The following is a 26,525-nucleotide window of genomic DNA, read 5'->3' on the forward strand; positions in this document are numbered from 1 at the left end:
TACAAAAAAAAAGTGTTTAAGAGAAAAAAAAAATTAAATTGATAATATTTCCTAACGGAAAAGGGAAAGGAAGCAGATTAGTGACACAAAAAATATTTAGGTACTATCGAGAACCCAACCAATGCCTAGCAATCAAAGAGTGGTACCACTTCATAAGGCTGTGTAAATATCTCCAGCAGTGTTCTATACCCTGGCTATAAGAATGGAGAAAATGGATGGTTGGATTTACTGGGGCTAAGATTTGCAAGATAAATGAATAGCAAAAAGAGAGAGAAAGGAGTATGAAGGTGCATTAAGAAGGAAGAAAGGCAAGGAGTGATCTGACTTAGAAGAAAATGACACAGTCAAAGGCCTAGCAATCCCAATGAAGATCAAGAGTAGCTATAACTAGAGTGAGGGGTTGCTAAAATAACAGGTTTTCATCACAGAGTGTTAATGGTAATATCATTACCAGATCAAACATCTAAGTCATCTTCAACCATTCCCTCGCCTGCAACATGCAATCTTGTTAAGTCTTAACTCATCGTACCTCTATAATTCTTGCAGTTCTCCCCTGCTCTCTATTCCTAATGCTACCAGGGCTTTATTATAGTTCCACTTGACTCTTGATGGAGCTTCATAAAACAGGTCTCCCAACTTCTAGTCTTCCAGGCCATTTCACCAATTTTTCTAAATGACTATCATGGTCAATACTCTGTTTCAGCTGCTGCCCACCATTTATCAAAGTTCCAAATTCTCTGTGTGGTGATCAAAATCCTCATCATCTAGCCCTAACTTAACTTCTCATTCTTTTTCTACTACTACTGACCTTCATACATCTTAACTGCAAATCAGCCTGAACCCCTCAACATTTGTCAGTGGCCTTATGCTCTCTTGCTTTCTGACTCAGGTAAATTCTGTTACCTAGAATTCTCCTGCCCATATCTACAATTCCAATTCCACCATTCTACAAGCCCTGGTTCAAATGCTACTTTAACCCCTCTAACAAATATAATCTACCCCCTCCTCTTAATTCCTATAAAACTAGACTTCTCTAGGAACACTTACATTTTGTTATCATTATTCATGTATCTTAAATTCTCTATTAATCTGCAAAGGCCTATGTCTTACTTGTATTTTTGTATCCTTAGTAACGGGAATAAAACAGGCTTTCCAAAAAAATCTAGTAAATGAATAAATATTACATGTATGACCTTCTATGGGAGATTGCACTTTATTGGACCCTCTAGAACAGAGGTTCTTAAATTGGGGGCAATAAACCTGAAAGGAGTTACCAATTTACTTCAGATATAGAAACATCCTGAAAATGTTATGTTTATGTACAAACGTACATGTATTTTTCTGAGGCAAAGTCCATAAATTTCATCAGATTCTCAAAAGGGTTTAAGAAATTAATCACTGTGTTTGTGTAGTTACTTTAATAATAAGAAAGAGTCCTTTTACAGATTCATTCTAAAATATTTATAGCTATAAAAAAATGGCTGATATATGATCCAAAATAACTAATGTATTGGGTGGGGAGTAGTGGATAGGTATATAAATGATACAACATTGGTCATGGTTTGATAAGTGGATCAAATTATTGAAGCTGAGCAATTGGTACATAGCAACTCATCATATTATTCATTATACCTTTGTATATGTTGGAAACTTTCCAACATAGGATTTTTCTTTTTAAGAAATAAAAAGCCCCAAAAGGTTAAAAACACAGATTTCATCTAACTTTAGGATTCAATCAGCCTCCAAGGAAGCCTCTGGCTTAGGTTCGTTGCTTCTCAGAGACTACATCAGAGTCAAATTGGCTTTTTCAAAGTGGAACAAATGAGCCACCATTTGCTGTTATTTACAATAAAAGAAAATTTTCATTAGAATCAAATAGGCTATCTAAATAGCTAACATGTATTAAATGGAAAAATATGCAAAGAGTTTGAAAAAAATCTTACTGTGCTCAACATTAGCTAGGATTCTATTTGCGTATAATGTTCAAATCTAAGCTTCACATTTTTAGAAAGTATGAATAATTTGGAGAAGATTCACGGGGGGAAAATGGTCAAAAGGTTTGAATACTTCCTCATCTTTATAAGATGATTTAAAGTGGCAAAAAAAGAACAAAAGATTACTTAGTAGCAAACTTCAAATGTAGTAACACTGATAGAAACCTGATTCTCCATTTTTATTTATGACAGATCCCCAGAAACTAGATTAAATTTTCTCATCTCTCAGAAGGAATTAGACTACATGATTATTAAGTTAACTATTAGTTTTAAAATTCTCTGATGCCCTGGTTTTTGATAGGTGCATTAGTTGAGAAAAGCTATTATCCCTATTTCTTTTCTCAAAACACAAATATTTAGACTAGATATAATGAAGTACTGTATTTCCTTATTGCAGAGGCATTAGAGAATCAAATCAGAATCCATGAAATGTCTATTTTCCTCCTACCTTATCCTTCCCTTTCTTTCCAGCCCCCCAACCCCACTCATATTACATTAAAATAGTTGAGTTGAAGTCTAGCCTAAGGGCAGGAGAATGAGCAATATGAATTCTTAAATTCCCTTTAGCCTGATGATGCTATGATTGAACTATTTCTCATCCACCAAAGATAGAAGGTTGTAAGTGTAATGCATCCCTTGCACCTAAGCCTTTTACTGGCCCCCTTCTCAAATGCTAAAGTGGGTAATTCTATCTCCATATTAACTTGTTGACCTACTGAGTAACTGATGAAGACTGAAGGCAATCTTCAAGAAGTCTGTTTAACGTACACAGTTTAAGTATTAACTCTGTATTTTAGAACCCAAAATTGTGTTGGCAGAAATATCATATGTCAAACAGAAAGGAACATTTTGTAACATGGAAGAGGTGAGAAAAAATAGAGAGGGATATAGAACAAAATGTTTTACAATCATATCTGTACTCTCATACTCTTATTTTCCACTTATGGTAACTGAGGCATTGCCTTGTGGAAAAATTAACACTAAGTAGAAAAGAATGTGATAAAGTAAGGAAATCCTAAGAATTCTATACAACTAGGAAAAAAAACAGAAAAAAAAATCTTAAATAGCATTATGTTCTCTTAAAAAGCCTAAAAAGCATAAACTAATATATTATTAATGGAAATTATCAGAAAGCATCACGACTAAATTTGTATACATATTTTTATACAGGAAAACAAATCTTAGGTTTGAACCTGAATTTCTCTTTATCATTCTTCTCAGGGTATACAGAACTGCTAAAATATAACTAACATTGCCCAAAACTAGGGCTCTTAAATTCTCCCATAAAATACTCTGACATCCCCCAAAAGTGCTGTTAAAATATGCAAAAGTGTCCATTCCAAAGCAAAGCTATCCCTCCATTCCTTATAAAAGATTTAAGCTAAAGAAAAGCAGAAAGTAAAACCCAACAGCTGAAGACAACATCAGGCTATTTATAAGTCTTCTCCTAGTCCCCCAGACACCCTCACATGGGGGCTATAAACAGCTAACCAAAATATCTTTGAGGCTCTCATATCCACACCCACTGACACAAGTAGAGCTGAACCCACAGTGAAACTAGACTTCAGTTTCCTTTAGTAAGTATGTGCCTGCAATAGTAAACTGGAGTAAATGTTAACAGTAATAAAACATTAAAAAAAAAAAGAATCATACCTTTTTCTCCAACAAATGGTAAAGACCATGTGAAGACATCCATAAAATTGGGCAACCAGTAAGGATGTGGAGAACAGTTAAATTGTCGAATATTCATCACATTATTTTCATACTTTAATACAGCAGCTGAAAGAGAAGTTTGAATGTGAATGTAACAATTTGTCTTTAGCTCCAAAAGTCTAAAACACATAAAAGCAAAAAAATATTGTTTTAAGGGGGTAGGGAATCAAGGGGTGAGTTGAATAAGGACTAGTAGAGGGAGATAGGAACTAATTTTTTAGTAATAACACACTTTTGTTTTTAACACACTTTTATATAAAGCATAGTCAGATCTACAGTTATTTTTAATGAAATTCCCAGATTTCTAGAATGTTTGTTTCACTTTATAATTTAATGAAGAACATGCACTTTAAATCCAAAATTGTGAAAACTCAATTTTTAGAGGAAACACAGAACGGCAATGAGCAATTTTCTAGGTTTAAAAGTTCGTATAAGTTGAAGGAATTTTAAGAGGATCTTTTTAGTTGCAGGCAACCTGAAAAAGATAGCTAAATGGTAATAAAGCAAAAAACAAAACAAAACAAAAGCCAGAAAAAAAGCAGTTTTTATGATTATATAAATGTATTTATTTCATTTATATGGGAAATCAAGTGAAACTACCACAAAGAAATATTTTACTTCATTTAGAAAAAATTCCATTAAAAATATTATAACCAAATAACCCAAAAGTAACATACTCATCTCAATTTAAGGTATCTAATGTTTCAATATGTTAAAAGAAATAATATCTTAAATTAACTACATAGATTTCAGACACTGGTTATATTATTTTATGGAACACTGGGTTATATGGGCTAGATTCTAATCTAAGCTATAGCACATACAATCTTCATAATGCTTGGTAAATTATTTAACTAACCTATTTCTCATTCATAAAATAGGACTATTATGTCCACCCTGCCTATCTCAGAAGTTGATTTTACGATCAGAGAATGTATTTCACATGAAAGTATATAAAAGTATAAAATGCTTTGTAGATATAATAATTATGTGATTACTTTTTTTCCATTTTAATGAAAAGCATGAAAATGCAAATGTTAAATTCCAAGATGTGAGATTCTGGCTAATACAAAGTCACAAGTAATGTGTTTGTTTCCCTTAGGAAATAAAAGTATTTAAAATTTAGCCTCAGAAATTAGGGGCCGATACCAAGTTTTCAGCTTTAAAACAAAACAAGAGAGTGAGAGAGAAGAGAGAGAAAGAATCTAGAAAATTGCCTTATAGATGGAATGAAACATTACAAACATACCCATACCATGTAAGCACTCAAATCATTAACACTATGTACAGACTAATCACTACTAAGAGACATCTGATTTTGACAAGACAGATTCGATGGTTTGAGTTTCTTTTCTGAATACTCAGAAAAGTAATCCCTTTACCCCCTAGGTCAAACTGACAGAGGACAACCAATAAGACAGTAATCAACTGAGCACTGAACACTAGGTCTTATAATGCTGATAAGGGGAGGTCACAGTTGAGGTAGCAGAGCGCCGGTACAAAGTTAAACGTAGCACTCTATTCTGTTCTTGAGAACTGAGTCAAAACTTAGATGACATTTTCTTCAAAAGTGAAGCCACACATCATTAGATAACTTCTTCAGAAATTCTGAAGTTTGTAAACTAAACTACAATTTAAAAGGCTATTTTAGCACTGACATACTCCTTAGAGACTACACAGATACCAACTTCTGAAGATTAGCAACTCAGTCCATGGCATGGTTGTTTTGGTAATTAATATAGTATTAAGTTTTTGTAGCATATTCTGTATCAAACTTATAGCATGCTACCATTTGATCTCAGGCAAATGTTTTAATCTTTTAACCATCATCTCCAATAACAACAACAACAAAAAATCCTCTTATTCTAGTCCTCTATGACCCATATTTAGCAATGACCTCATTACGTCTCTAATACTTTCAAAAAAGTCTTTAACCTTCTGTTCTTTCCTCCTGGCACATCTCTTCCAGTGACCCTGGAAACTATGGCATAGTCAACTGAATTCCAGACATATCAAGACAGAATAGAAGCTGGCTTCTTAACTTCCTCTCCTGAAAATGTGAACTACGTAAACATACCCAAGCTCATCTTTAACGTCTTTGGCACACACTTAACTAGATTAAGATCCTAAGTATTATCTGTCAATAAGCTATGTTCAAAGTTAAATGAAACCCAATTATTATAGACAGATCAAATATGGACAGAAGGAGAAGGAATGAAAACTAGTGGAACAGGAGATAAAGAAAAAAGATGAAAAAAAGGAAAAAAGAATAGTTAAAAGAAAGGAAGAATATGTCTCTGAAATGGAGGTCAGAATGAATTAATCAAAGAAGGTTCAACTACAAATCTTCATGGGGCAATGATAAGACTGTAGATAGAGGTAAAAGCAGGGAGTAAGAAAGACAAACAGAACCTAGATCAGTGAAATAAAACAAGAAACATGATAAACTAAATTAACTATATAGTGCAAATACATGAAATGGTCAAAGCAGCAGAAGGAGCTTTATGCAAACAAGAAAACATTCTCTTGATTATAAGGGGAAAGATTTAAGAAAGGGGAGTTTGAGAAAATCATGTTTGGTTTTTTGACTTAATTCGGAGCATTCTTTTATAAGATAGCTTTTATGACTGACAAGTTGTGGAATGATTACAGACGGTAAGTTTCACATTTTGGATTTTTATTTCTTATTCTCTCCCCTCCCTTATATCTTATACTTTTTTATGATGAGATTTGGATAGTTATAGTTTCAAACAATGCCTCTTTTCCATTATTTTCAAAAAATAAGTCAATAAAAAAGCTAAGTTGCTTAACAATTTTTTTATCAACAACATCTTACCTTTATTATTGTAGACATCTAAGTAATTAGGTGCCGAAAAAATTGTTATTAATGAAGGGAACCCTGTAGTTTGACTTTTTCTGTACATTCTATAGCTGTAAAACAAATAGCTTAATATGCATCGTAAAGCATCAATTATGAGTTACTAAGTTTGATTTGTACATAAGGTGTTAATTTGGGTCAGGGAAACAGAATTCTTACCCTGCATCTTGAGCTTCATGAGCTCTAATAATCGATAACAAATTATTGTTTTGCAAAAATTCACACACTGCTGGATAGCTGTGGGGGAAAAAAGTAAATTAAGTAAAATAATGGTTTTCTATATGAAATATATGCTATTTTAACAACTAAAATGTGTTTAATCTTGGATATTTTTCCTTACTTATAAAAATAAGAACATCCTCGAACTGTATTGTGACTAAAATGTTCCTGTGATTTTTCATTTCCAAAATCTTCAGAAGGATCGGACCATAGCAAGTCACACATTGGTCCAAATGCAGGTGGCTCTTTGAATCTATCTAACTGTGAAAGAAAGAAACAAAGAAAAGAATAACTTGTCAAAAGTGAGAATAGAATGGACACAGTAAAGTGGTACCAACTTTGAATACTGTCCATACTACATCGTTCTGAAATGGTTAGAGAATATTTCCTTAAAATATCAGTATGATAATTTTTACCATTACCTAATCTTGGCAGTGAAGAGAAGTTTAAAATTTCTACTCTCTACCCAACAAAGTACTATCAATAGGAACCAACCTTGGAACTACAATATGTACTCACTCTCCTAATATCATCCAGTGTGTGTATTTCTGGTGAAAGTCCACCATGAACACAAAGAAATTGTTGATTTAAAAGTGCAGCAAGAGGCAGGCTATCAAAAGCTTCCATACAAGCTTCATAGACTCTTTCTGAATATTTAATTTTACCTAGAAGAAAAAATAATTGAAAATTACAATACCAGTTGATCATTTTGAAGATTAATCTATCGATCAATCGACCGACCTACCTACCTACCTATCTGTAATTGACTATTGAAACCAAGGCAAGAAAATTATAGACACAGATAACAGCTAAGTGGTCACCAGTCAGTAAAGAGGTAACTATAAAAAGACAGCAAAAAGGAATTTATGGGATGATGAAATTTTTCTTTATCATGACTATGGTGGTAGGCAGTTCTATGCACTTGTCAAAACTCAGAACTAAACACTACAAAGAGTGAATTTTACTGTATACAATTTTTTTCTAAAAAGGAAAGCATCTTGCTGTATGAGAATCAATAAAATAAGCAGTGGTATTGGTCTTATGAAGACAAAATATTTGCAGTCTCTAAATTTACTTTGGGTATGCAGTAGATCACCATAAAATATTACTTAAAATAAATAAGTCAAATTTCTAAAAACAGCCCAACCTTTTACCTATTTTATAGGCCAGGTGAAGCTAAATTAGAATTATACTTAAAGCTAAAATAGTTTTAATACTTTATTTTATTGTAAGAGTCAGTGACTACTTTGTTGTTACAGGGAAGATGACTACATCATCACAACAAAACTCAAGGTCCATCCAATTCAAAAAAAAAAAAAAGAAAGAAAAGATAACTTATTCATATATTGGAGAAACAGAGGGGCTCCTCTAGTCTACAATGGTTAAAATGGGCAGTGAAGCATGAAGCCAAAATAACACAAGAGACAAAAACTCCACCAAATCCAACTGTTAATTTAGTTTTACAGAGATCCCTTTGCTCCTTTATATATTTAAATTCGTGGATATTTTACATTTTTGCTGGAGTTTTGGTGGGTGGTTTGTTGATTATCTAAAGGAAAAAAAGAACTTAATTCTTTTTTCCATTTTTAACACTGTAACATTCAAATATGAGAAAATCTATATCCAGCAACCATCTAAACTGGTAGTTTGCTAACAGATCTGTTTTCCAGCACTGTGGTTCAATAAAATTTTTAAACTGATTGCTTTTGGTCAATGCACTTTCCAGGTCTCATCTTTATTCATTTATTTATTATTATTTCATTATTTATTTGCATTATTTTATTATTTTTATTATGTTATTATTCATAACCTATTCATTCAGGTTACCTACCTGATCTTTGAAGTTATCTGACTTTGCCCCCTCTGCCATTACTTACCACTATATTTTTCTTCTTTTACTGAAAGTCTCTAGTAATATGATCTTTAGTGGATCATGAGTCTCCACAATTCTGAAATTATTTCTACTCTTAGAACTTAACTCTAAGACTTAGTATAGTCATGAATATTAACTTAATAAGCACACAGTTAAGAGATGTGAAAAAAAGATCAAATACTGCCCTATATCATATTGTTGCTTCTGGCTATTATAGACTGCCATTGCCACAATAATTTAAGAGAGAAATGGGGTAAACATTGTAGGTTAAGAATTTCAATTCATTAACAGTGTGTTTGAAACAATCTGCAATGATGACAGCATGAATAATTTAAGAAGCTTCATGAGAGAGCTTCAATATTGGGGGACAAAAGTCTCTAATGCAAAAACAATTTTTTTCCTTTTAGTTTTAGTCTTCCTGTTAAAAAAAATCACTTAAACATTAAAACTATGTACAAAACTCAAAACTGTTTCATATATCTATAAAGGCAAACTTAACAGGAAATACTGAAATGAAAATGTCTGAATGAAACACCATTAACCACTAGAGAGCTCCTGACAATCATCCTTAAAGCTTTATGTGTTTGGACACAAAATCTGTTCTTAATGTTGCACTGTAAATCTTCCAAACTCTTACTACCTCACTCCAAAAGATTACTGAGGAAGTGAAAGTATTTCTCATGGCAATACTCACATTCCTGCTTAAAGGTAAAATATTCAGTAAGGTGTCTGCATTCATGATTGCCTCTCAGAAGAAATAATGTGCTTGGGTAAAGAATCTTCAGGACCCATAAATATAAGACACACTGCAAAAGAAAATGTTTTAAGTGAATTTAACTTATCTTTTTAAGTTGTTTGATCTTTGTTCCTTTTCCTCTAACCCTATTGTCCTTACAATCTCTGTTATTCTTTACTATCTTTTTCTCTTTGTCCTTTGCTAAAATATAAGCTCTATGAAATCAGGGACTTTTTCATCTTATTCACACTCATCCTCCACTCCTAGAAAAGTACCTACCAAACAGCAAAAGAATAATAAATATCTGTTGAATGAATGAGTCAATCTATTTAATTACTTTAGATTTATAGACTATTTGTTGTAAAAACAATCAGCAGATTGGTTTCCTTCTTAGGTATATCAATAAATAAAATAATAACAGTGTCAAAAATAACAGCATCTACCATTTACTGAGTACTTACAATGTATCAAGCACTATATATTTAATACCCCTCATTTGTTCCTCAAACAACTCTATGAAGTAAATAATATTATCTCTATTTTATAAATGAGGAGACTGAAGCAAAGAGCTCAAGTAACTTGTCTGAAATTACAAAAACTTTTAAGAGATAGGAATCTGATCTTCTGATCTTAATCATTATGCCATGCTGTGTTACGAAGGCAATACCCATTTTTTATGTTTATTTTGTTGGTTATACTTGTTGCCTTACATAAGGTAGGGGCTTATTATCTAAACTGATTCAAAGAAAGTATAATTTAAAAAAGAAGAATATTAAAATAAGCAGTAAAGCAGATGCTTTTCTCTAAGTAGATTTATTTATTTATTTAGGTTTTATTTTTAAGCAATATCTATACCCAACGTGGGGCTCGAATTCACAACCCTGTGATCAAGAGTCGCATGCTCTACTGACTGAACCAGCCAGGCACCCCTCTAAATATATTTAACACAAGAGACTCACATCTTATTTATTTGGTTAAAAAAAAAAAAAAAAGGAAAGACATTTCATATGGAAATATAATTATACACAAGAAGAAAAACAAACTTTATTTTTAACAAGTTAAGGTATATTAAAATCTTTAACTATTCACACCTTCATTTTATTCACAAGGAAAAAAGAAATTAAGCCAGGGAAATACTTATTAAACTCTGTCTTTTTTGCTTTCTTTATTATTTTCCTTTTGTAACAGTAAAATATATTAAAAGAGTCAGCTACAAAACATTCTAATACAAGGACATACACACCAATATGCTTAGTTCCCAATAAGCTTCCTAAAATTGTTCATTTTGTTTTTCCAAAGCCCCCAATCTTTTTGTTAAGAAGGGCCATTTTCTGATTTCCTTGCAACTGTGGGGGAAGTTTAAGGCGACTGATGAAGAAACTATGAATAAAGGAAGAACAACTCAGGGGGGAGTAACAAAATTCCTTAGGGAATTTGGGTGGCCAGGGCCCTGAACTCCTTCCTCACTATGAATCCTAGCATACCTCAGAAAGGAGGTTAAAAATACTGGAGAAGGGGATATAAACAACAGGAACCAGCATGGAAATGCACCAGATAAAGCTTTAATTGTCTACTGGGAGAGGTGGTTAAGAGTACAGGCTTGGAATAAGACTGGCTGTACTGCTTACTAACAATGTGTCCTTGGGCACGGCCTCAGGTTCCTCATCCATAAAATGGATAAAGTAACACTACTTATTTCATATTGTTGTTGTGAGGATTCAATTAATCAGTGTGTGTTATGTGCTTACAATATGCTTGGAACATGGCAAATGCTCAACATAAGTATCTATTAGTAGAGCTTTTATCCAACAATTTTACCTCCAAAAATCTGCCCCACAGAAATAATTTAGCAAGTGTGCAAAGATATATATATATACACATATACAAAACCTGGTTCACTGAGGTATCATTTGTAATGACAAAAAACTGAGAACACCGTAAGTGTCTAACAATAAGAAATCGATGAAATTAATTGTGGTTTGTTTATTCAACGGAATATAATGCAGCTATTAAAAATATTATAAATTTATATATACTGACCTGGAAAGACATCACAGTATAGAGATATATGAAAAAAGCAAGTTACAGAACAACATTATAATATGGCCACATTTTCAATTAAAAAAGAAGAGAGATGCATATATTAGAAACGGCAGATTGTTCTATATTTACCTTATTTTATTTATATAATTAGAGAAATAAAAGGAGCAAAAAGAACCATGTACTGTTAAGTAATGATCAATAGGTCATTTTAATGCCTCTTAAGTTTTTTAAAAGAAATGAATACTTTCAGAATACACAAAAGACTTGGGTCTTAATAGCTATAGAAGGTGGGATAGAAGCACTACGGTTTAAGCAATAAAAGCATTATAGTATGTTTTATTTAATCAGAGAAAATTCAATTAATCTTTTTTCACATGGGGTAATTAATGCCTTTAGGGGCAAAAGAGATAAATAGCACTAGCTCCTTAGGGCCACTAGATAACAGAACAATAAAGAACCCTCAGTTTGCACATAATTTCCACTGGGAAAAATGGCAATTATAATTTCATAAGCATAGTAATACAAAGAAAACAGAATAGTTTGAAAGGCGGAAGAGAATAAATAGTAGTTTTACCTAAAAACTTCAGAATATGCAGAGGTATTAAAAAGAACCCAATATAGGTACTTTAAGGAACTTATTTTACTAGGAATTAATGGAAATCATCTATGGTAACACTTAAAAGCAAATCAAATGACAGTATTATGATTATTACCTCTATACTAAAATAACCTCTGTCCACATAATCACCAAGAAAAAGGTATCGTGTATTAGCAGGTGATCCTCCTACTTCAAAAAGTTTCATCAGATCAAAAAATTGGCCATGGATGTCACCACACACTGAAACAAGAAGATTATTAGATATGAAAAAAAACTCTGAAATAACAAATTTTACTTAAATTCTAATTTCTTTCACATAAGAGATAATGTAAATTCTATCAAGAAATGTCTCAGAAGGAAGTCAGAGTCTATGAAGAGTCCTAATAGGGATGATGTACCCAAGTGTTCATGTGCTCAAGATCTAGAACAAGATTTAACAAAAATAATGAAATTTGTAGTTAGTGACAAAATTTTCATCTAAATTTACAAAGTTCCTCTTCAGGAAGCCAAGCTTATGTTTTAAGATTACAAAATTATAATGGTGGCAGTTAAAATCTCCATTCTAACACAACACTTTCTATTGACTGCTATGTTGACACTGAGGTATTTTCCCCTAATAATTGAAAGCAAAGTAAATAAGAATTTGTTGAATCAAATTGGATTATGGCCAACACAACTGATGAAACCTTCACAAAAACATATTAGACCAACTTCTGCACTCAGGTTACTTAGGATCATGCTTATTCAGTAAAAACAGGCAAAAATTAAAAAAAATTACAAAAAATAATTTGGAAATTCAAGATAATGTCCATGTAATATTAATTTAGTATACCATACGCTGAAGAATAAGCAGCCCTATATCCAAGCAACCAAATAATGGTATAATCAAAAAAACAATATCCAAAACATAAATAAGTATACCTGTAATTGGAGCCTCTACTTCTATCATGGTTTTCTCTCTCCGAAGGATGGCAGCACCCTCATTGATAATTCTAAGTGCAATTTCTTCATCTACCCGACCTTCTTTTACTAAGTGATTCTTCAGAACATCAACCCTGGGTATCCCATCCATATCAAATACTTCTTCAGATGTCAAGCGATGTGTTGGGGGAAAAGGTACAGCTGCAATTTTTTTTAATTAATAAAAAATAAATCACCATTAATATATTAACATAAATACTAATTAATGGATCTAGATAAACAAAAGTAAAACTTGAAAAGCTAGAGTGTTTATTTATTTACTGGACAGAGGTGTTAATTTTTTAAAAGGTTTTTTATAAAAGAGTAATCAAATTATACTTTTTATTTATATATAATAGCATGTTCTTTGTTGAGACTTATTAGAGAAATGAACTGCCTCAAAATTAAAAGTTCTTTCAGGATAACTAAAGTTTTCTTTCAGCGATAACATTTTTTGGCAGAATTCTCAAAACATACACTCTTCACCTTAAGGAAGCACAATAAATGTAACTTAAACCTGAATAGAAAGAAATCCCAAATATAAAGTGACATACCATGTTTATAATAAGGAAGTTAAAAACAATGTTTTCTGCCCAACTTGAAAAGAAACTCTCCAGGGACACCTGGGTGCTCAGTTGGTTGAGCATTCAACTCTTAATTCTGGCTCAGGTCATGATCTCACGGTTCACCCACGTCAGGCTCTGTGCTGGCTGCAAGGAGCCTGTCTGGGATTCTCTCTCTTCCCCGCTCTCTCTGCCTCTCTCTCTCTCTCAAAAATAAATAAACATTAAAAAAAAAAAAAGAGCTAGGGTCACCTGGGTAGCTCAGTCAGTTAAACATCCAACTCTTGATTTCAGCTCAGGTCTTGATCTCACAGTCATAAGATCGAACCCCACAACGGGCTCTGCACTGACAGTGAGGAACGTACTTGGGATTCTCTCTCTCCCTCCCTCTGCCCTTCCTCCACTTGCTCTCTTTCTCTCTCTCTCAAACATTTAAAAAAACAGCTAGTTCCTCTTAAAAAACAAACAAATAAACAAAAAAAAAACCAAGAAACCTTAGGGGCGCCTGGGTGGCTTTAGTTGGTTGGGCATCCAACTTCAGCTCAGGTCATGTTCATGAGTTAGAGCCCCACGTCAGGTTCTGTGGTGACAGCTCAGAGCCTGGAGCCTGCTTCAGATTCTGTGGTTCCCTCTTTCTCTGCCCCTCCCCCTCTTGCGCGCGCACTCTCTCTCTCTCTCTCTCTTTCTGTCTCTCTGTCTCTCAAAAATAAAGACATTAAAAAAATTTTTCTTAAAGAAACTTTTAGAGATATAGATAAAACAAATATTTATAAAATTTAAATTCATTTAGATGCAAATATAGATTTTTTTCCCTAGTGTTTATTTTTGAGAGGGGGGAGAGGGGCAGAGGAAGAAGGAGAGAAAGAAATTCAAGCAGGTTCTGTGCTGACAGCACCGATGATGCAGGGCTCAATCTCACGAACCATGAGATCATGACCTGAGCCCAAATCAAGAGTTGGACGTTTAACCGACTCAGCCAACCAGGCATGCTGCGCACATAGATTTAAAACAGCATTAATAAATGGTAATTTTGAAATACTGCTTTTTCTCCTACCTCCTGTTTTACAAAACATCTTCATTCAAAATCTTTATGCGCATCTTTGACATCAAATGTATGTAATGCATTCCTTATCACTGGAGGCATTTTTAAGTCATCTAACACTTTTTTCAAAGGCTAATCTTCACTTTCATTCAAGTTGTTTGATATATCACTTATTGAATACACATAAAATGTTATCACTGCAAATTAATCCTAAGCCACAGTTCCCATATATATTACCAACTGTACTCTAAAACTGCTATTGGGAAACAGAATGAGAAACTAAAAGGTCTATTTTCAACAGTATCTAGCACAATTTTGAGGTTCTATACCTAGGAAAAATTACTACATATCTGTTAAATTTATTTGACTCCTTTTCACTGACTCCAACAAGTGGCCTCATTAAACATTCAAAATCAGCTTGAAGTAGTTTTACGCTCTTTACCAAATAGTACTTTGTTTCTTAAAACAAAGCAAGAGAATTTATAGTAAAAGTCTGTATATAGTCTCAAATGTAAGGCAGCTCCCTCTTTTCTGAAATATTGTTTTAGAAAAAACTCACTTTATATTTGGGCATACACCATATAGTATTTTCTTGATGTTTCAGTGTCATCACTGTAATTATCAATTATTATACAGAAGCCTGGAAATGTATAGGACCAATTGCTTCTTTACATTTCAACTTAAACTAAAAAAACTAAAAACTGGAGCCTGGGTTAGAATTATATCAATTACCTGAGAAAGAATAATTAGTAACCATGTTCTATCTTACTGGGAAAAAAAAAAACAAAAAAACAGGACTAACTCAATACTCTGGAAGTGAGATAAGAACTAGGCAGAGGGATGTCAACCAATTCTAAAAGACTTTGAAATCACCAATCCCTCTTGCTTTCTTTGATACTTAGTAAAACAAAATTGGAACTTCTTTACTTGCTCTTCATTAGAACACATATATTCCCATTATTTTTTACCACATTTAGAACAAAGCATTAAAACACATTTTGTTCCCTCAAATATAGTATGTCCAGAGTCTAATAAAATAAAAATCTCTGTTAAAGTATGTTTTTCTCTAGCCATAGACTAAACAGACCAAACTTGCCCCTAATCAGTAAACTAATTGTTTAAGAACTGCAGATTTTAATAACTGATTGCTAAATAAATCACAAGGTGCTCTGAGACATTACAAAAAGGAAAAGCACTATATCTCAAACACAAATTTCTGAGATCAAGATGGGATCACATTTTTCTCATCAGGCCAAGAAAAATTTTTTAGCACTCTATTCAGGAAAACAGATACTCTTTAAGATGTTGCATTCTAGATTATATATACTTTCTAATAATCAACAACAAAGTTCCACTCCTGGCTGAATTCTATTCAAACTGCAGAACTTCCTAAAAACCCAACTGGGAGACCAGCCCCATCCCCACAATTCAACCAGTCACCAGTGTTACTACGTATTTTCATGCACACTGTGAATGCTCCACTGCAATTCACACTGAAGTATTACCCCCAAGAGCCAAAGTGCCTTTATTTATCTAAAAAACTGCTCATGGGTAAGTCATCTATAGACCTATGCTCTTCCACTTTTTCAACTCAAGGCATACTTTTACATGTCAAGACTAGCTGGGATACATTCTAAGGAATGTACAGGTTGAAAGATAAAGAAATGCCATCACAGATAAAAGCAGATGAAAACTTTAGATCAGTGTTGTTCTAACAACACAATACTGAAATTAGAAAATGAAGTTTCAAAAGAATATATTTTAATATATCAGTAAATAAGGAAAGGCATGTAGAAAGGCATAAGAGGAAAAAGGCATGTGCTCTTTGTAGAAGGAGAGAGGAGTTGTAGCAGGTGATCTGACCAGGCAAAAGAAAGCCAACCAAATAGAATTTGGCCTAACAGGGGGTTAATTATTGACCCTACTGGTCAAAGAGTTAAAAAACATTTTTGTCATCAAAAATTAATATTCTTGGGGCTCCTGGGTGGCTCAGTCCGTTGAATACCTGACTCTTGATTTCGTTGCAGGTCAAGATCCCAGGGTTATGGAATAAAGCCCCACATCAGGTTCTGCCCTGAGCATGGAGCCTGTTTAAGATTCTCTGTCTCTCTGCCCCTCTCCACTTGCACACACCCTCTAATAAAAAATATATATATATATATATTTTTTTTTTTTTCTCAACTACTTTAATTCCTAAGTCATTTTACAGCATTCCCATCTATTTTCAGGCTTTTAAATTTTTTTCTTTTGGGGAGCCCGGATGGCTCAATTAAGCATCTGACCTGATCTCATCTCAGGTCATGATCTCACCATTCTGTTTGGGAGATTGAGCGCAAGCAAAGTCTGCTCCCTTGCTCTCTGCCCCTCCCCCACTCGTGCATGTGTACTTCTCTCAAAATAAATAAACAAAAAAAAGTTTTTCTTTTTATTTCTAATTCATCTTTAGCCAATTATTCCTGCTTTTCTAGGATATTCTTCTAATACATTTTTCCTCCTTATTTTCAGACTATTTTTCCTACTCTCCTATATTTATGATAGGAAAAAAGCAGAATATAAATATATGCAAATGTAATGTGAATGGTCAATAACTGAGATGGCTAAAAATGAGGATTAGCTAGAATAAAGAGCTACAAAATAATCTCAAATCACCAAGTTTCCAACACTAGGAAACTTGAATTGGTAATATTCATTTGACCAACTATTCTGTTGAAACATTTCCTTTAACCCAAATTTTGGCATGAAGCACACACATCTATATAGTAATCAATAACATTCACAAGTTATTTTCATTCAGATTTAATGTATGGCAACTAAAAAAATGTATAAAGCAAGTTTTAATTTAGGAAGTTGGAAAAACAAACCAGGGACAGTATTGACCAGGGATAGGGGAAGAACAGATACACTTTTTCTACTACTGGGTAAGGAATCCTAGAAATCAACTAACTCCTATTCCCCAACTCTAAGCAAAGGCTACAAAAGTATTAGCTAGCCCTACAAGGCCGCCAACACCAACTGGGGTACATGCAGCCTATGTCAACTGAACAACTTTACTACAAAGAATCATTCAGAGGCCTGTGCTTCTGATCATTGCCATTATTGGCAACTATCCAAATAAAGTCTCTCCTGTCATCTACATTTCTGACTTTTTCTCAGTATTTCTCTTACACCACGCCATCTCTGGCTGTTCTCCTCCTTCTCAATCCTCTTCATTTAAGCCTCCAGAAATCCCATCATTTTAAAAAAATATTTATTTTTGAGAGAGAGAGAGAGAGAGAGAGAGAGAGAGAGAGAGAGAGAGAATGGGGGAGGGGCAAAAGGAGACGGGGACAGAAGATCCAAAGCAGGCTCTGGACTGACAGCAGAGACCCTGATGTGGGGCTCAAACCCACAAACCACCAGATCATGAACTGGGCCGAAGTTGGTCACTTAACTGACCAACCCAGGTGCCTCATTATTTTTTTAACTCATCCCTCTTCCCCCACACACACACACACACACACACACACACACACACACACACACTTTAGATCTTCATAGTAATGCTGTCTTCATCTCTTTATCTTAATTAAATCTTAGTTATCCTGAAGGATAATACTTTTCAAACCCTCTTTTCAAAATAGATGCTGTGCATTCTTCCACACTCCACTACTCTTAGCAGAGAAGGCTTTAGTCTTAAGTGTTGCTTTGCATTACCATTTCCAATTTCATCACTCCACTGAAGAAAAAAATACCTTCTCCTTTGAGGCTCATGCCTTCTAGACAGTTTATCCTTGTCCCTGCCATCTTCTAAACTTCTAGTCGTTTCTCACATGCAACTCCAGCTCCTGGCTTGCAGGCCTTCTCCATGCTAAATCCCACCATCAATGTCCATGCAGAATGATCTACCTAAAACATAAGAACTGAGAAGTTTGAGTTCCACTCCACTTCAACTCCTCAGCCTTGACCATAATTACTGCTCCACCTCTGAAATCCTGAACTCCAATCTCTCACTCAATGATTAAAACCTCCTAACCTTTCAGTTCCACTCCCATTACTCCATCTATTCTTCAACTGTATTAAAAACCTAGACAACCCCTCCTTATCAACTCCCTTCTGGATACCTTTGCTTCTTATACTTTTAAAGTATTCCATCATTCACCCACTTTCTAAACAACATTCTAAATTGTTTTGCCCTTTTGTCATATTCTACCTATAAGGGAAACCTGCAATTCTTGGATGAATTAGCTTTTAAACTTGGGTGCTAAGTATAAAATCATCAAAATGGCTCTGTGCTACTACAAATTCATGGTCCCCCATGTAGTTGGTCATTGGCACTTCTCAGCAATCCTATTAAACATTCTGTCTCCCATGCTTCTCAGTAGAAATTTCAAATGGTCCCCTTTCTTGAACCGTCACTCACTTTATCTCTTACTCAGTAAATCAACTTTGTGTCCAATTTCAGAGAAAATGGAGGCCTTCAGACCAAACTTCACTTCCCTCCTCTCCATCCACACGTCTACACCAGTATGCATCTTTAAATTTCTCCCCATCTGAGGAAGAGATACTCCTATCCTTTACTAAACACTATTTGTATCCTGAATCCCACTCCCGCAACCTCTTAACTGCAGTCATCCCCTCCACCCCTCCTATGATTCTATTGTTTCCTCTGCCTCTGCTTCTCCACTGGGTCTTTCCTTTGAGCAATTAAACATGCTTAAATCTTTATGATCTTAAAAATTCAGGGGAACCTGGGTGGCTCAGTCGGTTAAGCATCCAACTTTGGCTCAGGTCATGATCTTGCAGTTCGCGGGTTTGAGCCCTGCGTCAGGCTCTGTGCTGAGAGCTCAGAGCCTGGAGCCTGCTTCAGATTCTGTGTCTCCCTCCCTCTCTGGCTCTCCCCTGCTTGTGCTCTGTCCCTCAGCAATAAATGTTAAAAATTTTTTTTTAAAAATTCAAAGAAGTAACTCTCTTTTACTCCTCATCCCTGTTTCTGCCATATATCCTTTATTTTGAGAACTGAGCTTTTTGAAAGGGTATTAAGATCTGCAATGGGTATCTTCCTTTTTTGACTTTTTGTCTATTTTCCTTAATCCATATTTATCTGGTTTCTGCTCTATTCCTCCACCTTATAACTCTCTTCTCTCTTGGGTTCTTGAAAGCATTCACCTGGTTTTTCTTCTACTTCTCTGGTCACAACTGATTGGTCTATTTCATGGACTTCTAGTCTTTCTCCTGATCCTTAAATGTCAGTGTGTGTCCTATGATTCTGTCCTTGGCTCTCCTATCATACTGCTCTGAATTAGTGATCTCATTCATAACTACAGTTTCAGCTAAAATCTACATTTTGAGGACCCTCAAATAATAGACTGCTCAGTCGAAAGCCCTCCCCTAAACTCCAGATTCCCAGTAAACTATCAAATATCTCCACTGGGATTTTCCATACATATCTCAAATTGAGTATGTCCAAAATTTAGTGTGTGATTTTCCCCCCTAAACCATTATCCATAGTTCCCATCAAGGAATTGTCCTAGAATTCTCTTTATTTCTCACCCTCCATGGCCAATATGTCCTAAATAATTACCTGAACTGTTTCTGCTCATTTGGTTCTAAGACACTGAATAAGGGCTTCTATTCTAGAATTACTACAATCTTTCCAATTTTGTCTACTCTACAACACTCAGAATATGCTTTCTAAAATTCAAATCTCAACCTTCTCTTGATTCAAGACTGGCTTTATTATACAAAATCCAAATTCTTTATCTTCACATGGCATGCGAGATCCCTTGTGATCTGAACCTTGCCTACATTTCCAACCGTCATCTTTTGTCACTACCTCACATTCCAGATAAATTCTACACTCCATATACTTATTTTCATTTTTAAAATTACATCACTTATTTTTAATCTCCATACTTTCGAACACCCTATTGTTTGGGGATACACTATTCCCATCTTTTACCTAACCTCTCGTCTTTAAATGTCACTTCAGTGTTCCAATTCTTGAAAATTCTTCATGTTCCCAGACTAGGTTAATGGTGTCCCTTCCTTTGTGGTCCTATAGCATAGCATATAATGAAGACCTATTATCATGGCACTTAACAATTACACTGTAAATATGTCTCCCCTACATGCTTATGAACTCTTTGGAAGGGGGGGGGGCTATGTCTTTCATAACTACACAGTGATTAGAACACTGTTACCATTGAATGTCTACTAAATTAATGATATAATTTCTAAAATACTTGTATATCTTGACACTATATAGCAATGACAGTATATTTATACTGCTTTGTTTACAAAGTACTTTCACATACATAATCCTACATGATTTTCAGAGGCATCCTGGGGGTTTAGTAGGGCAGGTTTTATCCCTATTTCACAAAAGGGAAAACAGGTTCAGAGAAGTTAAATGGCTCTCTCAAGTGTTTCAACTAGTAAGGGGCAGAATCGTGGCTGAAATTGAGGTCAGAATGCTACTCCAGTACAATCTGTCCTATACCAACAAAATGACAATGCTCTTCTGACAAAAAGTCTTCTTGTCATGAAAAAGGGCATAACCCACCCAGGTGCTAGAGACAGAAGTATGCACTGGCCACATCCTCTAAGAACAGATTCAATAAAACCTACAGCACAGTCTTCAAAATTTCAAGGTATTCCTTGGATTCCTTTTAGTCTGTGGTGGTGATTTGAATATAGTACCTTTCCCTCAAAATTGGTTATCCTTCCTGTCTTACTTTTGTCATGGTTATCACCATTCTCTGTCACTGGGACTTAAAATTTTGGTGTCATTGTTCTCTTTCAGGACTCCAAGTCCTATTGATTCTTCAAATTCTCTTCATTTTCTTGTATCTCCATTGCTGCAATACTAGTTCAATTCTTATCACTTTGTGTACTAAAAAAATCTAATTCAGCTCTACTTTCCCTTCCCCTTGATTAACTTACTGCTAGATTAACTTACTCAAAAATTGTGTGTAGTTTCTTAAGAACTAAAGAATAAAGGGGGGGGGGGGGGGGATAAAGAGGAATAAAAAGCCTGAAACTTATTTCTAAGATCCTTCTCTACTTGACCATTCCCAGTCTTTTACATGCCATTCCAATCTTTGCCTCCAACTACAATTGTTCAACTTAATCAATCCCTAAAGCAAAATTAGTCTGATCATTGTCTACTTAAAAAGTTTTGGTCTTCTGTTCCCATACCCAATCACTGATCCAATAGGAACTACCTTCTAATATTATTCAGAATTTGTATCATATCTGGTTTCTCATTCCCTTAATTCATGCTTTGGTCATTTTGTACTTGGACTACTTTGCTCCTGAGATGCTGAAGAAAGAATTTTTATTCCCCTAGAATTGCTACAATCTTCTTTTTTTAAGTTTTTTTTTTTTTTAATGTTTATTTGTTTTTGAGAGAGAGAGAAAGCAGAGGAGGGGCAGAGAAAGGGGAACAGAGAATTCAAAGCAGCCTCTGCGCTGACAGCAGCAAGCCCAATGCAGGGCTGAAACTCACAAACCATGAGATCATGACCTGAGCCAAAGTTGGATGTTTAACCAACTGAGCCACTCAAGTGCCCCCTACAATCTTTTCAATTTTGTCCACTCTACAAACTTGGAATACTCTACCTAAAATTCAATAATTAGGAGCACCCAGGTGGCTCAGTCGATTGGGCATCCGACTTCAGGTCAGGTCATGATCTCATGGTTCGTGAGTTTGAGCTCCACGTTGGGGTCTGAGCTGACAGCTCAGAGCCTGGAGACTGCTTCAGATTCTCTCTCTCCCTCTGCCCCTCCCTTGGTTTCTCTCTCTCTCTCTCTCTTGAAAATAAAAACGCTAAAATTAAAGAAAATTAAAATTCAATAATTAATCTTCTGATACTCTAAAAAAATTTTTTTAACACTTATTCATTTTTTGAGAGAGAGAGACAGAGCATGAGCAGGGAAGGGACAGAGAAAGAGGGAGACACAGAATCCAAAGCAGACTCCAGGCTCTGAGCTGTCAGCACAGAGCCTGATGCCAGGCTCAAACTCACAAACTGCGTTATCAGGATTTGAGCCAAAGTCAGATGCTTTATCAGCTGGGCCACCCAGATGCCCCAATCTTCTGATACTCCAAGCATCTTCCCTGCTATTATTTTGTTCTACACAATACTATATTACCTTTCAAAAACCAAGATACTGGATCACTCTTCTATTTTAAAACGTTCAATAATAATAATGGCTACCGTTCATTGAATATTTATCATGTGCCAGCCCATGTACTTTATTTGGTCCATCTCCATTAATCCTTCAAAAACCCCATAATAATACTTTATTAACTCTGTTTTACAGATGAGAACATTGAAGCTTGGTGACATTAAGTATCTTGTCTACAGTGGAGAGGTTATTAAGGTTGAAGTAGGATTCAAACCCAGGCAATTGGATTCCAGAGCCTGTGTTCTTAACCATCCAGAGACTATACTGATTATTAGCTTAAGTTTCAGCTCCTCAACTTAGTGTACAAAAGACTGTTTCCAACTTCATCTCCTGCCACTCCCAGCCAGGTACTTTACATACTACTGTCACAAATTTTCAAGCTTTCCACCCCCCGCCCCTCTCCCAACTCCATGCCTTTCTGCTATTTTCCCTACTCCAGTCCTACCTCCTTTCTGGAAAAATTCTTCTCATCCTTCAAGGCTCACCTCAAAACATAATCCTCTCACTGATGCTTTTTCTCCAAATCAGGGAGTCAACTCCTTCTTTATAGCTCCAATAGCACTTTGTACAAAATTTGTTATATTATTTATTTGCAATGATATCTCCCTCACTAGAGTGCCAGCACTCCAAGAGAATCTACCTTACTTAAATTGTATCTAATCCAAGCCTGTATCTTCAATGCCTAATAATTATGCTTTGGTACTCAATAAATGTTGCACAAATAAGTGGTTCCAATCCTCTGCCTATTTATATCCTACCCTTCCTTCAAGGTCTCTTTCTTCCTATACAAACCCTTGTTAGACCATTCCAGTCCAGAGTCATCACTATCTCCGTTGAACCCAAAAGAGTCACTGGCTCTGTCACTTATCTAGCAATTAATGACCCATCCTTATGACATATATAAATAACTTCTCATGAATACTTATTTCTTCAAGGACCAAGTTTGTTTTTCATTTTTTATACTTTTGTTGTCTCCCTACAGTTCTTAGCATACAGCAGGTATTTAATAAATATTTTGCTATTTGATTATTCTGGTGTTCCAAAATAAATTTTACATAACATACAAGGATGCCCAATTACCTTCAGCTAATTTTATTTGTGTGTAAATAAACACTTTTATGATAAAATGAAATGAAGTCATATGACTGGTATTAAGATAAACCTCATTTAATAAATTAAGATTCTTTTCACCAAACTTTTCCTTACAATTCTTGCTAATTCATCGAATAGCTCTGGAACCTGAGCTTTTGCCTTACTACTGAGCAGCTGTATTTCCTCCTTGGCATTTTCCTTCTAAGAAGACCATTACCACAATGTTCTCTCCTTTCCTCTCTTTCTCCCTCCCTCTATCTCTGTCTCTCTCTCATACACACACACACACACAATTTTCTCTGTTCCCTCACTTTCTTTAGGACACATGGTACTGAAGATTTATTTTAGTATGCTTAACAGTTTAATGGGGGTGGAAGGAAGAAGAAAAATCATTTTCAAGAGTTATCTTTTTAGGGGCACCTGGGTGGCTCAATCAGTTAAACATCTGACTTCAGCTCAGGTCATGATCTCAAGGTTTGTGAGTTAGAGCTCCGCACTGGGCTCTCTGCTGTCAGCACAGAGCCTACTTTGGATCCTCTGTCCCCCTCCCTTTCTGCCCCTCCCCTGCTGGTTCTCTCTTTCACACAAAATAAATAAATGAACTTTTAAAAAAAAAGTTATCTTTTTGGATAGGTAAGTCTGCAAAATAAATTTTGTAAACAAAAATTAAAATTCAAGTTGGTTTAAAATATGATGAAATAGAACGAGCAAGAAACACTGAAGTAGCCATGTGACCCAAAGACATATGTGGGTCATCTAAAAATCTGTAATGAAAATAAGCAATCCTAATAAAACTAAGGTACTAGACAGTTCTTGAGCCAAGTGACCTAAGATTTATAAGCAGGACAGCTGGCAATAGAACCTAAATGAATGTTAAGTCTGCCCATCAGAAATGTATCAGCTTAAAAAACAACACACACACATACTTCAGCATTTTGGTTCAATCTGAAAGTCTGATCACCTAAGACATAAGATTAATATAACCTAGGAAATAAGGAAAAAATATTGAATGCAAAAGAAAGTGAGTCACATTGTACATACTAAATGAACATATACACAATATAGACAATGCACTCTAAGTGATAACAGTGAATTTTTTATATCAAGACTAACAGACCTAATAATCTCAAGAGACAATCAAGTTTTACAAATCTGGGACCTCATTTATATGGCAAAAAGCACTTAAAAGAAGTATTTAAAAATATCTGGAAATAAAAGGTAGCATCTGGACAATTCAGGTCAACTAAATTGGCGGGGGAGGGAGAGGTGGGAGAGCAATATACATAAATTCAGGGTTTTATGCTTCAATTACAATACCAATTTTGCTGATGTGGCAGTAAGGCACTTAGGCAGATACAATTAGCCATTTTTGCTAGTTTGTTTCTATTTTATTTCCAACTTCTTATTTTAGCTGAAGAACAGAAAAATGCTTAACAGAAAATAGCTAAGAGGGCATATTATCTCACCTAAACCATTGGGTTACTGCAACTTTCAAACAGAATTTGACCTGAGCCAGCAGCAGCTGGAGTAGGCTCAGAAATGAATTTGCCTGAACTAACCAGGAAACCTAATCATCCATAATCAGCGATATAATAATTTCACTAAAAGGCTAATTACGTTAATACATGAATCACCTACAGTATTTCCAGATCTCAAACTTCACATGAAAGTGAACTTCAGGCACATGATCTTTAACACAGAAAGATCTATATCCCCTTCAAAACCGGCCTCCTAACTAGAAGTGTAAGAGCATAAAATTTAGAGACAAGAAGGAAAAGTTTCAGAAAGTAGAAGACTACCTGTATTCAATGCCAATGATGGTGTCCATAATATTACTACTATGAGATGGTATAGATCCAAAACTAGCACATACTAGACTTATAAGAAATCTGGATTTTAACAAGTTGAACCAGCACCGTGGTCATGTATTTTCTGGCAAGGGTGTTCTCTCTCATCAAGTAAAACATTATGGTACAATTACTGAAAGAAGGCAGGCAAGAAAGAAGCCTGAAGATGAAATCTAAAAATGGTTTCTGTATGAAAGGTGAATTTCCCAGTAATTTCTGAGGAAGCCAGAGCTGAGATGAGCAGGGCAAACTAGTCTGTTTCCACCATTTCTAAACATGTGATCCTTATCAGGCTTTCTAATTGCTAATGAATTCCATAAAGAAATCAAAATTGTCCTGGTGAAGAATATACTACCAAGCACATGAGATCTTATATCCATGAGCTCTATTTATAATTCTATAAATGTATAATTTTCCACACCAACAAGCTCTTTTCCTATTTACCTAAATCAAAGGACTTTTATTCCACACCAATAACCTATAAATATGACTGTTGTGGATTCACAACTCACCCCTAAGGAATATACCTTATGTTTGCAATCTTATTTTTACCGTATTAAAGCAGTACAGGGAAAACATTACCATATATATGACAAAAACCAAGAAGACTCACAAGCATAAGGATAGCAAAAACTCATTGTTCGGGAATGTGACTAGTCCTAATAGTAGGGTGAAAAGTGCCCAGAGAAATGAACATACAACTCATATACCTACTCAGAAAAAGAAGAGACAGCCCATGTCTCTGTTCCCAACCCCCGCAAAACTTAGGCTAAATGCCTGAACTACCAATCTTTTTTT

General features: G+C 34.9%; 1 protein-coding gene across 7 annotated transcripts in view; it reads right to left on the reverse strand.

Annotated features, from left to right (window-relative positions):
* Positions 1-26,525, reverse strand: part of PPP3CB (protein phosphatase 3 catalytic subunit beta) — a 58,040-nt gene that overhangs the window by 30,010 nt on the left and 1,505 nt on the right. For all 7 annotated transcript variants that reach the window (XM_027062279.2, XM_027062281.2, XM_027062278.2 and 4 more), the window contains exons 2-9: positions 12,976-13,176; positions 12,170-12,294; positions 9,372-9,483; positions 7,324-7,469; positions 6,926-7,065; positions 6,745-6,822; positions 6,544-6,638; positions 3,648-3,773 (exon numbers count right to left, since the gene is read on the reverse strand). In XM_027062279.2, the coding sequence (XP_026918080.1) occupies positions 3,648-3,773; positions 6,544-6,638; positions 6,745-6,822; positions 6,926-7,065; positions 7,324-7,469; positions 9,372-9,483; positions 12,170-12,294; positions 12,976-13,176 (1,023 nt within the window). The remainder of the gene's footprint in view (positions 1-3,647; positions 3,774-6,543; positions 6,639-6,744; positions 6,823-6,925; positions 7,066-7,323; positions 7,470-9,371; positions 9,484-12,169; positions 12,295-12,975; positions 13,177-26,525) is intronic.

This window comes from Acinonyx jubatus, chromosome D2, assembly GCF_027475565.1.
Source record: "Acinonyx jubatus isolate Ajub_Pintada_27869175 chromosome D2, VMU_Ajub_asm_v1.0, whole genome shotgun sequence".
Lineage (NCBI taxonomy): Eukaryota > Metazoa > Chordata > Mammalia > Carnivora > Felidae > Acinonyx > Acinonyx jubatus.